The sequence below is a fragment of the Schistocerca nitens genome, chromosome 5, assembly GCF_023898315.1.
Source record: "Schistocerca nitens isolate TAMUIC-IGC-003100 chromosome 5, iqSchNite1.1, whole genome shotgun sequence".
Classification (NCBI taxonomy): domain Eukaryota; kingdom Metazoa; phylum Arthropoda; class Insecta; order Orthoptera; family Acrididae; genus Schistocerca; species Schistocerca nitens.
Genome location: NC_064618.1, coordinates 243,814,044 through 243,827,680, shown reverse-complemented (window position 1 = coordinate 243,827,680; position 13,637 = coordinate 243,814,044). Strand labels below are relative to the sequence as shown.

Below are 13,637 nucleotides of genomic sequence, written 5' to 3'. Positions count from 1 at the left end.
ACTTTAAGTGTTAGGAAGTCGTTTCTGAAAGTATTTGTATGGAGTGAAATATGGGCGATAAACAGTGTAGACAGGAAGAGAATAGAAGCTTTCGAAATGTGGTGCTACAGAAGAATGCTGAAGATTAGATGGGTAGATCACATAAATAATGAGGAGGTATTGAAAAGAATTGGGGAGAAGAGGAGTTTGTAGCACAACTTGACTAGAAGAAGGGATCGGTTAGTAGGACTTGTTCTGAGGCCTCAATGGATCACCAATTTAGTACTGGAGGGCAGCGTGGAGGGTAAAAATCGTAGAGGGAGACCAAGAGATGAGTACACTAAGCAGATTGAGAAGGATGTAGGTTGCAGTAGGTACTGGGAGATGAAGAAGCTTGCACAGGATAGAGTAGCATGGAGAGCTGCATCATACCAATCTCAGGACTGAAGACCACAACAACAACGAGTATTTGATGCGTTAGGGCATCCATGTGTGCTTATGTTTTCCTGTAGCTAGTCTCAGGTACGCCGCGCGGGATAGCCGCGCGGTCTCAGGCGCCTTGCCACGGTGCGTGCGGCTCCAGTCCCGCCCTCGGGCATGGATGTGTGTGCTGTCCTTAGCGTAAGTTAGTGCAAGTTAGATTAGGTTAATGCAAGTCAGAACTTTCCACAAATTTCCAGAATTTCCAGTCTCAGGTTCAACTTCCACAAGAATTCTGATTAAGTTATGGTGGCATTTGGTGTATCCTACACGTTAACAATAAATAATTGTACATATAAATTCAGTTATTTTATTTATTTACGTTTAAATGTAGACTAAGAGGAATGCCACACTCAATTACTCGTAAGGACCTGCTGTCAGGCATTGCTACGCTTAGCTTCCTTGTGTAATGCTTTCAGTATTGTAACAAATGTCTGATCTGAGAACATTACACTGATTTTTTTTCAGTTATGACGTTTATCTGGACAACAGCAAAGTAGACAGCGTGGAGTTAAAATTTGGAGGCGTTTACAATTATGTACTGGTTAAAACAACAGAAACTACAAATGTAAGTAATTTTCTTTCGAATGTAGAAAACAACCATTGCCTTAGTAGATAAATTGAAAGATAACTATGAGCACAAACTAAAATTAAAATTACTTTTGAGTTCAGAATATTAAGGCTTTTTTATTTATCTTACGCTTAACACATAATTTTTGTATTGTTTACTCATTTCTACTTCTCTTTCAGCATCAGTTGTACACAGTGACATCTCCAAACTCGGTACATATGTTATGGCTGGTCCCACAGTACGTCGTAATAACAGCCGGGGAAATTATGTTCTCCATCACTGGACTTGAATTTTCATATTCTCAGGTAAAAATATCACATGTTGCTAATAGTGAGGTATTTTTTAGATCTGTGAATAATTAATTGCAGATTGTTTCTTGGGCGTTAAACCAAAGACGTCTTGGATTTTGAAAATGAAAGGAAAGAGTGATTCATTTGCTGGGCGCGAGTACTTACAGAAGGATCCGTCTACACAAATCCTGGAACCGTATTGGGGGATACTCATCATCTTCTCCTGTATTCGACGATACATCATTACAGGTTGATCTAGACGACTTGACCTAATAGATGGAATGAATAGTACCGCATGAGGAAAGTGATTGGGGTTTGCATTCTGGAACAGTATTACAACGCACAGTTCGTCACGAGTATGTATGGCCCAGCTGAGAAGCTCTCATTCAGTCTAATGTGGCAACAGACAACCTGTGGAACGTTAAGAAAAGGATTACTACTTGCAAAGAAATTTAAAAGTTGAAATTCCTGTTGCGTCTTCCAAAATAATTTAAAATTGCGCGGTCAGAAATTGTTCTAGAGGAGTGAAAAAGAAATCCTATCCCGAAATTTTGACAAAACATATTTCGTCTCGCAATAAACATTCCAATTTTTCTCAAGAATAAAGTGAAAATGTTCTAAACGAAAGTTATAGACCATACCTAGGTTCTACAATTTTCTGATAATAAGGTCCCGAACCATGAAGTGAGTTTGCGTGACAATGTTGCCCGGGAAAAAGAAAAAAGGCCTACTCTCTGTTGCCGGTTCGATACACAGTAGTAATGTGTCTAAATAACACCTTCTTTGAACAATCTGCTAAAGTGAAAACATTAGATTCTGTAGTTAAGTATGATCAACCTTTAAAATCTGATAACACAAACATCAAAATTTGTCTCTAGTATGGAAGAAGACCTCTGTATAATGGTTTCATTAACATCTTTCGAAAGGACGTAGTTTCCAGAAAACGTATTACGACATTACCAGACGGATAATGAGCTTGATACTGGGTCATACTGGTACGTATTGAAAGTAACTCTTTAGTTATTTTTTTATTAAAACCGACCTACAGAATTTTCACTGGCAAAGACAACTTAAACTTAAAGTATTAATTTATTACCCACAATATACAAGCCCAACGCCATCTGACTACTATACATTGACAACACGACTCCCAATAATTAACACAAAATAATGGCTCTGAATTGCAAGAAATCCTAACAATAATACTAATCCAAAAAATATTAAATTAAAGAAATATGAAACTACCACCAACTCTGTTAATTGCCTAAACTCATTTAAATCACGCATCCCGAAGTGAAAACCCCCTACTTTTTCATAAGTCACTAACCTCACGGAAAATCCTCATAAAGCGAACTAAACAGTTATAGCAAGTAGCAACAACAGACAGATACATACAAAGATGCTAGCTACTATAGACTCTAACTAATAGGAGGCATATGGTTAGCTAAAAGAAAGATTTCGTTGAAGAGCAAACAACGTATTTAGAAAATTTTACCTCATTCTAGTTCTAATAATTATATAGTTGTGAGTACTTCCACTACCCAAGAATTATCAACCATACATCCATCCTCATACATTTCCTTGCGTATTTTCTTATAAACACATCATTTCATCTCACTTTACAATGCATGTCCTACCAACACAGAGTCTCCACTAAGAATATGATGTCCATAGACTTCCCTATCCACACGCTAACTTCTAGTCCGTCCAACCACAGAATCTCTTGCCGAGGGCGCAGAGCGCTGTCAGCGATATTAACATAGTCTACAGCGCTGCCAACATACAAATAGCTTACTTACAGTATTACCAATGCTGTATCCAAACATTTTCTAACTGTAGAGGGAAAGCAATGAATTTTGTAGCCAGAATTTTGCTGCACTTTGAACCAATTTTATTAAGGCGCTACCTGTTTCATAGCGTCTAACCACACCATCAGGTGCATATAAACATTAAAACAAGTTAAACAACATGGCGAAGATTATGGCGGCCCAACCTTCTTAGTTAAAATCCTAGTGCCCTTGAGGTGGATAGTCAATGAATAAAAAGTTGGGCGATGGAAAACATCTGCATACACATAAAATGAAAAATAAACGAATAGATTAATAAAAAGTTGAGGGACGGAAGACATCTGCAGATAAATAACATTTTATTCCCTGACTATACCCCCTGCGGACATTTTGGTTTTAACTAATAAGGTGTCTGAAATCATTGTTGTACCGGTATGCTGCCTAAAGCAGATAAAGAACCGAAACGTTCCTTTTGTCCATTCTCGAAGCTTCTGTGGCGTCCCGGTTGTGGCCAGGGTCCAAGCACTGCTGGTTGTGTGCGGGGCGTCAGACCAAGGGTGGGACGTACTGCTCCACGGATTTAACCTGAAAAGTTCTTGGCGGACGCGGATTAATTGTCTACTGTGCCTTACTATCCAATCAGATTAAATAAGGGTCGCCAGACTTGCTTCGACCCGTGAGATATGGTTAAACTCTCTCATCTCCAAAGCGAATCATTGAATAACCCAGTTGCTACCTAAGTGCTTTCAGGTAAGATTCTTGGATCTGAGCATCGGATTGGAAAGGTTCACCGCTAGCTGTTCAGTAAGTCACATTCAGTTGACTATTAGCAGTTACTGCTGCTAATTACCCGACCACCAAATCGGAACACAGTTCAGTATCGATAGGGAAGAGGTCACTCAAAACCATCACTGTCAGATTTGCACTAATACACATGATGTTTATTAGCATCGAACAACCCTAGCAAAGGCAGTCACTTTTTATCTAACTACTACTTCGACACTTCCAGCTAGCTAAAATATCCACATTTCCACAGAGCTCTTATCTTACCGCATCAGTCCACACCCATTACTCCTCATTATTCACAAAGCACAGACGGAAAATGCCTAACGAGAAATCGCTACCCATGCGCGAGAACGCACTACGGATATTCGCAGTCTTCTGTGTCACACTCAGTCACTGGTTGATCACGATAGATCACGAAACCCAGACTTCCAGAATACGCCTTGAAAATACCGTCTGCGGCGCAGAGAGCACACGGCCAGTCGACTGCCGCAGTTTCGTGAGCTCCCAACCTCTTCACGAACCTGTTTAAAATGTAGGCCTTTCAGCCAATCAGCAAACCACAACAAACAGTAGGCATTTTCATCAGCCATTCCGCTGCTCCTGCATGCAGCATTTCTGTCAGGTTGTGCCCCTGGCAGGGACCGAGCGAGGTGGCTCAGTGGTTAGCACACTGGACTCGCATTCGGAAGGACGACGGTTCAATCCCGCGTCCGGCCATCCTGATTTAGGTTTTCCGTGATTTCCCTAAAATCTCTCCAGGCAAATGCCAGGATGGTTCCTTTGAAAGGGCACGGCCGACTTCCTTCCCCATCCTTCCCTAATCCGATGAGACCGATGACCTCGCTGTTTGGTCTCTTCCCCCAAACAACCAACCAACCAACCTGGCAGGACGTTAAGAACACTTTCCGCAATCGCCGTCATGGTAAAATTTCTCGCTTCGTCCTCCATGTAGGCTCCAGCCGACATTGTTTAGCAGGATTAGGGAAATCCAGGCCCATCATCTTTAGCCGAACAAAAAGCCCCTTCCTCCTATGAGCGGAAACTAGGCAAAGATGATACAAAATGAAAAAGGGGCTAACACACACAGGTGGACAGGAAATGGTAGGTTACAGAACATGTAGTGACAGGCCTAACTCGATGATTACACCTAGCTGCAACTAAATGTCCCGAGTCCATTGGCGAAGAGTACGAGATGCAGTTGCAGTGCAGTAGTCAACATGTCGCACCATATTCGACCTTTACGCTAAATATATACATTGTAAGAATTAAACTATAGAATAGGCGACGGCCTTTCTGGGTTGGCTCCAATGGTTCTTGCCCGATCACCGAAGTTGCGCAACGTTTGACGCGGTTAGTATTTGAATGGATGACAGCCTATGAATACCGGATTCTGGTGGATCACGCAAGTCACCAAAGCGACGTCCAACTGAAAGACTTGCACCAGCCCGTTGAGCCGTATATTATTACAATTATTATTATTACTATTGTTATCTACAAAGTCATATTACAGAAGCATGACCACTTACCTACTACCATGTAACATAGCAACAATCCGAACTTAGACTTAAGTTTCAGTAATAATCTACTGTCCAACCACTACGATGAGCTTTCGTTGTCTTCATACAGTATGCATCTGAAATATTCCACTGACTTAAGCAGTTTATTCTGTGAATTACTGTCAGTTTGCAGTCATTTGGAAATATAAAAGTTCAGACTGAATACTCTTGGCCCATTCCTGGAAAGGAAGTGTGCGGGAGAGTTGTCTTCAAAGGTGCCATAACGATCTGAATCATCCATGCTGCAGCTTAACATCACCAACATGGCCTATAAAAGTATTAATTCTCGTAAAAACGAGAAAACTGCAAAACAAAATAATTCTTTCATTTAACAATTTTTATTGGCTTCATTCTTGGAAGGTGGCTACTGAAGTAGAGATAACTGCAAATTACTGGACGCCTTTAATACTCACATCAAAAAAAGTTTTGCATCGCCTCGGTTCCGAGATTTCCGGAACCTGTACAGAAAATTGGAATAGAGATCAACATAAACATCATTTTCGCCCTTTTTATTGCTCATGAAAACAACACATTGCATGTTGTACCACCACACAGTGAGACCTTCAGAGTTGTTGGTCTAGATTGCTGTACACACCGGTACCTCTAATACCCAGTAGCAAGTCCTCTTGCATTGCTGCATACCTGTATTCGTCATGGCATACTATCCACAAGTTCATCAAGGCACTGTTGGTCCAGGTTGTCCCACTTCTCAACGGTGATTCGGCGTAGATCCCTCAGAGTGGTTGGTGGGTCACGTCGTCCATAAACAGACCTTTTCAATCGATCCCAGGCATGTTCGATAGGCTTCATGTCTGGAGAACATTCTGACCAGTCTAGTCGAACGATGTCGTTATCCTAAACGAAGTCATTCACAAGATGTTCACGATGGGGCCGCGAATTGTCGTCCATGAAGATGAATGCGTCGCCAGTATGCTGCCGATATGATTGCACTATCGGTCGGAGGACGGCATTCACGTATCGTACAGCCGTTATGGCGCCTTCCGTGACCACCAGCGGCGTACGTCGGCCCCAAATAATGCCACCCCAAAATACCAGGGAACCTCCACCTTGCTGCACTCGCTGTACAATGTGTCTAAGGCGTTCAGCCTGACCGGGTTGCCTCCAAACACGTCTCCGACGATTGTCTGTTTGAAGACATATGCGACACTCAACTGTGAAGAGAGCGTGATGCCAATCCTGAGCGGTCCATTCGGCATGTTGTTGGGCACATCTGTACAGCACTGCGTGGTGTCGTGGTTTCAAAGATGGACCTTGCCATGGACGTCGGGAGTGAAGTTGTGCATCATGCAGCTTATTACGCACAGTTTGAGTCATAACACGACGTCCTGTGGTTGCACGAAAAGCATTATTCAACATGGTGGCGTTGCTGTCAGGGTTCCTTCGAGCCATAATCCGTAGGTAGCGGTCATCCACTGCAGTAGTAGCCCTTGGGCGGCCTGAGCGAGGCACGTCATCGACAGTTCCTGTCTCTCTGTATCTCCTCCATGTCCGAACAACATCGTTTTGGTTCACTCCGAGACGCCAGGACACTTCCCTTGTTGAGAGCCCTTCCTGGCACAAAGTAACAATGCGAACGCGATCGAACCGCGGTGTTGACCGTCTAGGCTTGGTTGAACTACAGACAACGTGAGCCGTGCACCTCCTCCCCGACGGTATGACTGGAACTGATCGGCTGTCGGTCCCCCTCCGTCTAATAGGCGCTGCTCATGCATGGTTGTTTACATCTAGGGGCGGGTTTAGTGACATCTCTGAACAGCCAAAGGAGCTGTATCTGTGATACAATATCCACAGTCAACGTCTATCTTCAGGAGTTCTGGGAACCAGGGTGATCCAAACTTGATTTGTGCATTGCACAGTTCTGCGTGCATAACCCTGTTGATATTCCTTTCAAATAACTTCCGGGAATTCAGCCAGGTAACACTTTCAGCGACCGCCGATATTTCGGCGGGAGAACACCCCGCCATTTTCAAGGCAAACTGCAACGGACAGGCGGCGTACATGCAAATTTAATACCTCGGTTCTCGGACAGAAGCAGGAAAGATAACACACACACACACACACACACACACTGAACACTAGTGCCGGACAGAAGCAGGAAAGATAACACACACACACACACACACACACACACACACACACACACACACTGAACACTAGTGCCACCGAAGATGACCAAAGTCAGAGCTATCGATACTGAGACTATGAATTCGCAGGTGAGGCAGCATTGACTCTGTTCCTCTGTTTTTTGACAAGGGAGAGAGCCGGATTCCAAACAGAGTTTAAACAGAAACCTCCATCCCTGTTAACGAGGTTGCTCGCTAATTTAATCTCAACTGCCTCCCTAATGACACTGTCCCAATAGCTGGACGTGCATGCCAATATCTCGGTGTTATTATATAACATGGGGTGACCAGTATCCAAGCAATGTTCGGCAATAGCAGATCTATTTGGCTGCTGTAATCGTGTGTGCCGTTTATGCTCAGTACATCTGTCCTCCACGGTCCTGATAGTTTGACCAATATATGCCATGCCGCAGCTACAAGGAATACGATATACGCCGGCCGAAGTGGCCGTGCGGTTAAAGGCGCTGCAGTCTGGAATCGCAAGACCGCTACGGTCGCAGGTTCGAATCCTGCCTCGGGCATGGATGTTTGTGATGTCCTTAGGTTAGTTAGGTTTAACTAGTTCTAAGTTCTAGGGGACTAATGACCTCAGCTGTTGAGTCCCATAGTGCTCAGAGCCATTTGAACAATACGATATACACCCGCCTTACGCAGTCCAAAATCATCCTTAACGGAACTCAAAAGTGCTCTAATTTTAGATGGAGGTCGGAAAACACATTTCACATCGTATTTCCGTAAAATACGACCGATCTTATTGGACGTGTTTCCTACGTAAGGCAAAAAGGCAGTAGACTTAGGTGTTGACTCAGAATTATCACCAATCACCCGATGTACAGTTGGTCGATAGCGCAACGCACGTTCAATCTGTCTATCACTATAACCATTTTGACGAAATGTAACTTCAAGATGGGACAGCTCAGCTGGCAAAGTCTCAGCGTCAGAAACGACATGTGCCCTGTGTACCAAGGTACGAAGTACCCCTTCACGCTGAGCCGAATGGTGACAACTATTAGCGTGTAAGTACAAGTCGGTGTGAGTACGTTTGCTGTAGACTGCATGTCCCAATGATCCATCATCCTTCCTCCTAACCAACACGTCGAGAAAGGGAAGGCAACCATCCTCTTCAACCTCCATTGTAAAACGAATGTTCTGGTGGATCGAGTTCAGATGTTCTAGAAAGACATTCAAATTCTCCCTACCGTGAGGCCAAACAACGAAGGTATCGTCAACGTATCTAAAGAAACAGGCGGGTTTTAAAGGCGCCGACTCCAATGCACGTTCCTCAAAGTCTTCCATAAACAAATTTGCGATCACAGGAGACAACGGACTACCCATCGCAACTCCATCTGTCTGCTCGTAATACTGGTCATTAAATAAAAAGTAAGTGGATGTCAACACATGCTTAAAGAGATTAGTTAAATCAGCACCAAACCTGGCTTCAATTAACCGCAACGAATCAGACAGAGGAACACGAGTGAAGAGAGAGACCACATCGAAACTCACTAAAATATCAGAGTCATTCAGCCTCAGTCCCTCCAAACGACGTAAAAAATCAGCTGAGTTCCTGATATGATGTTCACACCGTCCTACTTGTGGAGTCAACAGAGAAGCAAGATGCTTGGATACACGATATGTCGGAGCGCCGATGTTACTCACTATAGGACGGAAAGGAACCCCTTCCTTATGAACCTTTGGAAGGCCATATAACCTAGGGGGAACGGCACTATAGGTGTTAAGCCTCTTCATTGTGTCCTGCGACAAACCACTTTTCTTCAGGAGGCTGTTGGTCTTTCTCTCAACACTTTTCGTGGGGTCAGCATCGATTCTGCGATACGCTGTATCAGATAGTAAACGTTGCATCTTTTGTACATAATCATGTTTATTTAAAACAACGGTGGCATTGCCCTTGTCAGCAGGTAAAATAACAATACTGGGATCAACTTTGAGAGAGCGTAAAGCAGCCCTCTCTGCTACTGTTACATTACTCTTGGGTGGACGGGCCCTAGTCAAAACACGGCATGCCTCCCTCCTAACTTCCTCTGCAGCGTCAGGCGGTAGTTTGCAAACTGCCTGTTCAATTGAAATAATAAAATAAACTACCGGCAAATTCTTCGGAGTGGGTGCAAAATTTAAACCCTTCCCTAGCACGGATAAGGTTGCGCCGTCACCCACTCCGAAGAATTTGCCGGTAGTTGACTATCACGAAGCTACCACCAGCTTGCACAGTGCCTTGTTGACAACTTGGGTCCTTGGCTTCGCTGTGTCACTCGACATCTATCATCAGCTCTTACCAACTGAAATTGGGACTCATCTAACCATTCTGCGGTTTTCCAGTCGTCTTTGGCCCAACCCATATGGTCACGAATCCAGGAGAGGCACTGCAGGTGATGCCGTGTTGTTAGCAAAGGCACTAGCGTCGGTCGTCTGCTGCCATAGCCCATTAACGACAAATTTCACTGTACTATCCTACCGGATACGTTCGTCGTAGGTTCCACATTGATTTCTGCGGTGATTTCGCGCTGTGTTGCTTGTCTGTTAACACTGACAACTCTATGCGAAAGCCACTGCTCTCGGTCGTTAAGTGAAGTCTGCGTTGTCTGAGGTGAGAGGTAATGCCCGAAATTTGGTATTCTCGGCATACCTTTGACTGTTGATCTCGGGATATTGAATTTCCTAACGATTTCCGAAATGAAATGTCCCATACATCTAGTTCCAACTACCGTTCCTTGTTCAAAGTCTATTACTTCCAGTTATGCAGCCACAATCAGGTCAGAAAGCTTTCCATATGAAACACCTGAGTACAAATGACAGCTCCGCCAATGCATTGCCCTTTTATACATTGTGTACGCGATACTACCACCATCCGCATATGTGCATATCGCTATGTCGTGGCTTCTGTCACCTCAGTGTGTTAAGTGTGTGTAATATTACTGAAATACCCTCCGAGTTTAGGGGAATAAGACACTTAACGTAGTAGAGATTTTTGCTATTTGGGCGGAAAAAGAACCAACGCTGACCGAAATAACGAAGATATAATACAGACTAAGTAGCAAGAAAACCGTTTCTGAAAAACGGAAATACGTTACATAGAAAGTCAATGTAAATGTTACAAAGTGTTTTCTGGAAGTATTTGTCTGAAGTGTAACGTTATGTGAGCAGCTAAACGGGGTCGACAAACAGTAAAAACAAGGAAAGAACAGAAGCTTTTGAAATGTGGTGTTATTGAAATCAAATGGTTCAAATGGCTCTAAGCCATCTGAGGTCATCAGTCCCCTAGACTTAGAACTAATTAAACCTAACTAACCTAAGGACATCACACAGATCCGTGCCCACGGCAGGATTCGAACCTGCAACTGTAGCAGCAGCGCGGTTCCCGACTGAAGCGCCTAGAACCGCTCGGTCACATCGACCGGCTGAGGTGCTACTGAAGTATGGGCAGATCGAGTAAGTATTGAATCGTTTTGGGGTGTTGGCGCAACGTGACTCTAAGAAGGGCTCGGTTAAAAGGACACATCCTGAGGGAGCAAGGAATTGTCAATTTGGAAAAAAAGGAGGTATAGAATGTAAAATTAAGAAGGGGAACCAAACCTTCGCCACAGTAGTCAGTTTCAAATGAATGTAGGTTGCAGTTAGTAACACAGAGATGAAGAGACTTGCACAGAATTGACAACCGTGGAGAGCTGCGTCAAACCAGCTGCAGCCTTCCGACTAAAAGGCCAACACATGTGCCACAGAAAGAATTTATCGAAAAACCTGTTTTGGAAACTGTTGTGTACTAATAATCACAGTCGTGGCTTATAGGAATCTGCCTATTGCATTTCTATTGATAATGCACTCTAAAAAAAGAAAGATCGACGCATCACGAAGGAATTATCCGAATGGGATGGAAATCGGTAGACGTGATGTACACATACAGACAAACAAGGGTCACTCCAAAAGAAATGCACACTATTTTTTTAAAATCCATCTTTTATTCTACATGTTTGAAAGTTTTACAATGTGTAGATACATCTTTAGGAACAATATTTTCATTTCTCCACATAATTTCCATCTCTCTCAACTGCCTTACGCCATCTTGGAACCAGCGCCTGTATACCCGCACGGTAAAATTTTGGACCAACCTGTTGGAGCCACTGTTTGGCAGCATACACAATGGAGTCATCATCTTCAAACCTTGTTCCACGAAGAGAGTCTTTCAGTTTCCCAAAGAGATGATAGTCACATGGAGCCAGGTCAGGACTGTAAGGCGGGTGTTTCATTGTTTTCCATCCGAGTTTTGTGATCGCTTCCATGGTTTTTTGACTGACATGTGGCCACGCATTGTCGTGCAACAGCAAAACATCCTGCTTTTGCCGATGTGGTCGAACACGACTCAGTCGAGCTTGAAGTTTCTTCAGTGTCGTCACATGTGCATCAGAATTTATAGTGGTTCCACTTGGCACGATGTCTACAAGCAATAGTCCTTCGGAATAGAAAAACACCATAGCCATAACTTTTCCAGGGTGAATTTGCATGATGCCACTCCATTGATTGCCTCTTCGTCTCTGGTGAAAAATGATGGAGCCATGTTTCATCACCTGTCACAATTCTTCCAAGAAATTCATCTCCACCATTCTCGTATTGTTCCAAAAGTTCGCTGAATACCGTTTTTCTTGTTTCTTTGTGAGCCACTGTCAGCATCCTGGGAACCCACCTGACACAAACCTTTTTTAACGCCAACACTTTCAGTATTCTGCAAACACTTCCTTCCCCTATCCCAACGTACCGTGACAATTCGTTCACTGTGATGCATCTGTCAGCAGTCACCAATTCGTTAACTCTCTGAACATTGTCTGGAGTGTGTGCAGTACGAGGCCTGCCGCTCCGAGGACAATCCTCAATACTGCTGTTCCCGCTTTCATCACGTAACCTGCTTGCCCGCCGACTAACTGTACTGCGATCGACAGCAGCATCTCCAAACACCTTTTTCAACCTCTTGTGGATGTTTCCCACTGTCTCATTTTCACAGCACAGGAATTCTATGACAGCACGTTGCTTCTGACGGATGTCAAGTGTACCAGCCATCTTGAAGACATGCTGTGACGGCGCCACTGACGGGAACAGGTTGAACTAAGTTTAAAAACAAGCGCGAAGCATGTATCTACACATTGTAAAGTTTTCACGCATGCGGAATGAAAACTGCTCTTTTACAAAAATAGTGTAATTTCAGAGCTTCACAAATTGAGCAATTCAATAGCACTTTGGTCCACCTATATCCCCTAATGCAAGTACTAATTCACCATAACATTGATTGATAGTATGGCGCGTTAGATCATCAAAATGCCGAGCTGGTTGGCGGGCGCTGTCCATAATGCCCCAAACGTTCTTAGTAGGTGAGATATCCGGCGACTTCGGTGGCCAAGGTAGGATTTGGCAGGCCCGAAGATAAGCATCAGAAACTCTCGCCGTGTGCAGGTGGGCATTATCTTGCTGAAACGTAAGTACAGGGTGGCTTGCCGCCGGCCGGAGTGGCCGAGCGGTTCTAGGCGCTTCAGTCAGGAACCGCGTGGCCGCTACGGTCGCAGGTTCGAATCCTGCCTCGGGCGTGGATGTGTGTGTTAGGTTTACGTAGTTCTACGTTCTAGGGGACTGATGACCTCAGATGTTAGGTCCCATAGTGCTCAGAGCCATTTGAACCATTTTGGTGGCTTGCCGTGGAGGGCAACAAAACAGGTCGTAGAATACCGGCGCGCACCGCTGTGCTGTATGGTTGCCGTGGATGACAGTAAAAGTGCTTCTGCTATGAAATGAAACGGCACCCCAGACCATCACTCCTGGTTGGCGGACCGTATGGCATCCGAGAGTCAGGTCGGTATCCAACAGCTGTCTACGGCATCTCCAGGCACTTCTTCGCTGGTCATTGAGGCTCAGTTCAAAGCGGGTCTCATCACTGACAAGTCTACTCCAGTCAATGAGATTTCTCGCCGAACATGTGTCTGGAGACGCCCCGGACAGTGGTGGTATACCAACCTGACTATCGCCTGCCATACCGCCCCGACAACCAG

At 44.3% G+C, this 13,637-nt stretch overlaps 1 protein-coding gene across 1 annotated transcript in view; it reads left to right on the top strand.

Annotated features, from left to right (window-relative positions):
• The window catches only part of LOC126260213 (solute carrier family 15 member 1-like), a 212,065-nt gene that overhangs the window by 194,504 nt on the left and 3,924 nt on the right, over positions 1-13,637 (top strand). The window contains exons 14-15 of the mRNA XM_049957509.1: positions 928-1,027; positions 1,210-1,335. Of these exons, the coding sequence (XP_049813466.1) occupies positions 928-1,027; positions 1,210-1,335 (226 nt within the window). The remainder of the gene's footprint in view (positions 1-927; positions 1,028-1,209; positions 1,336-13,637) is intronic.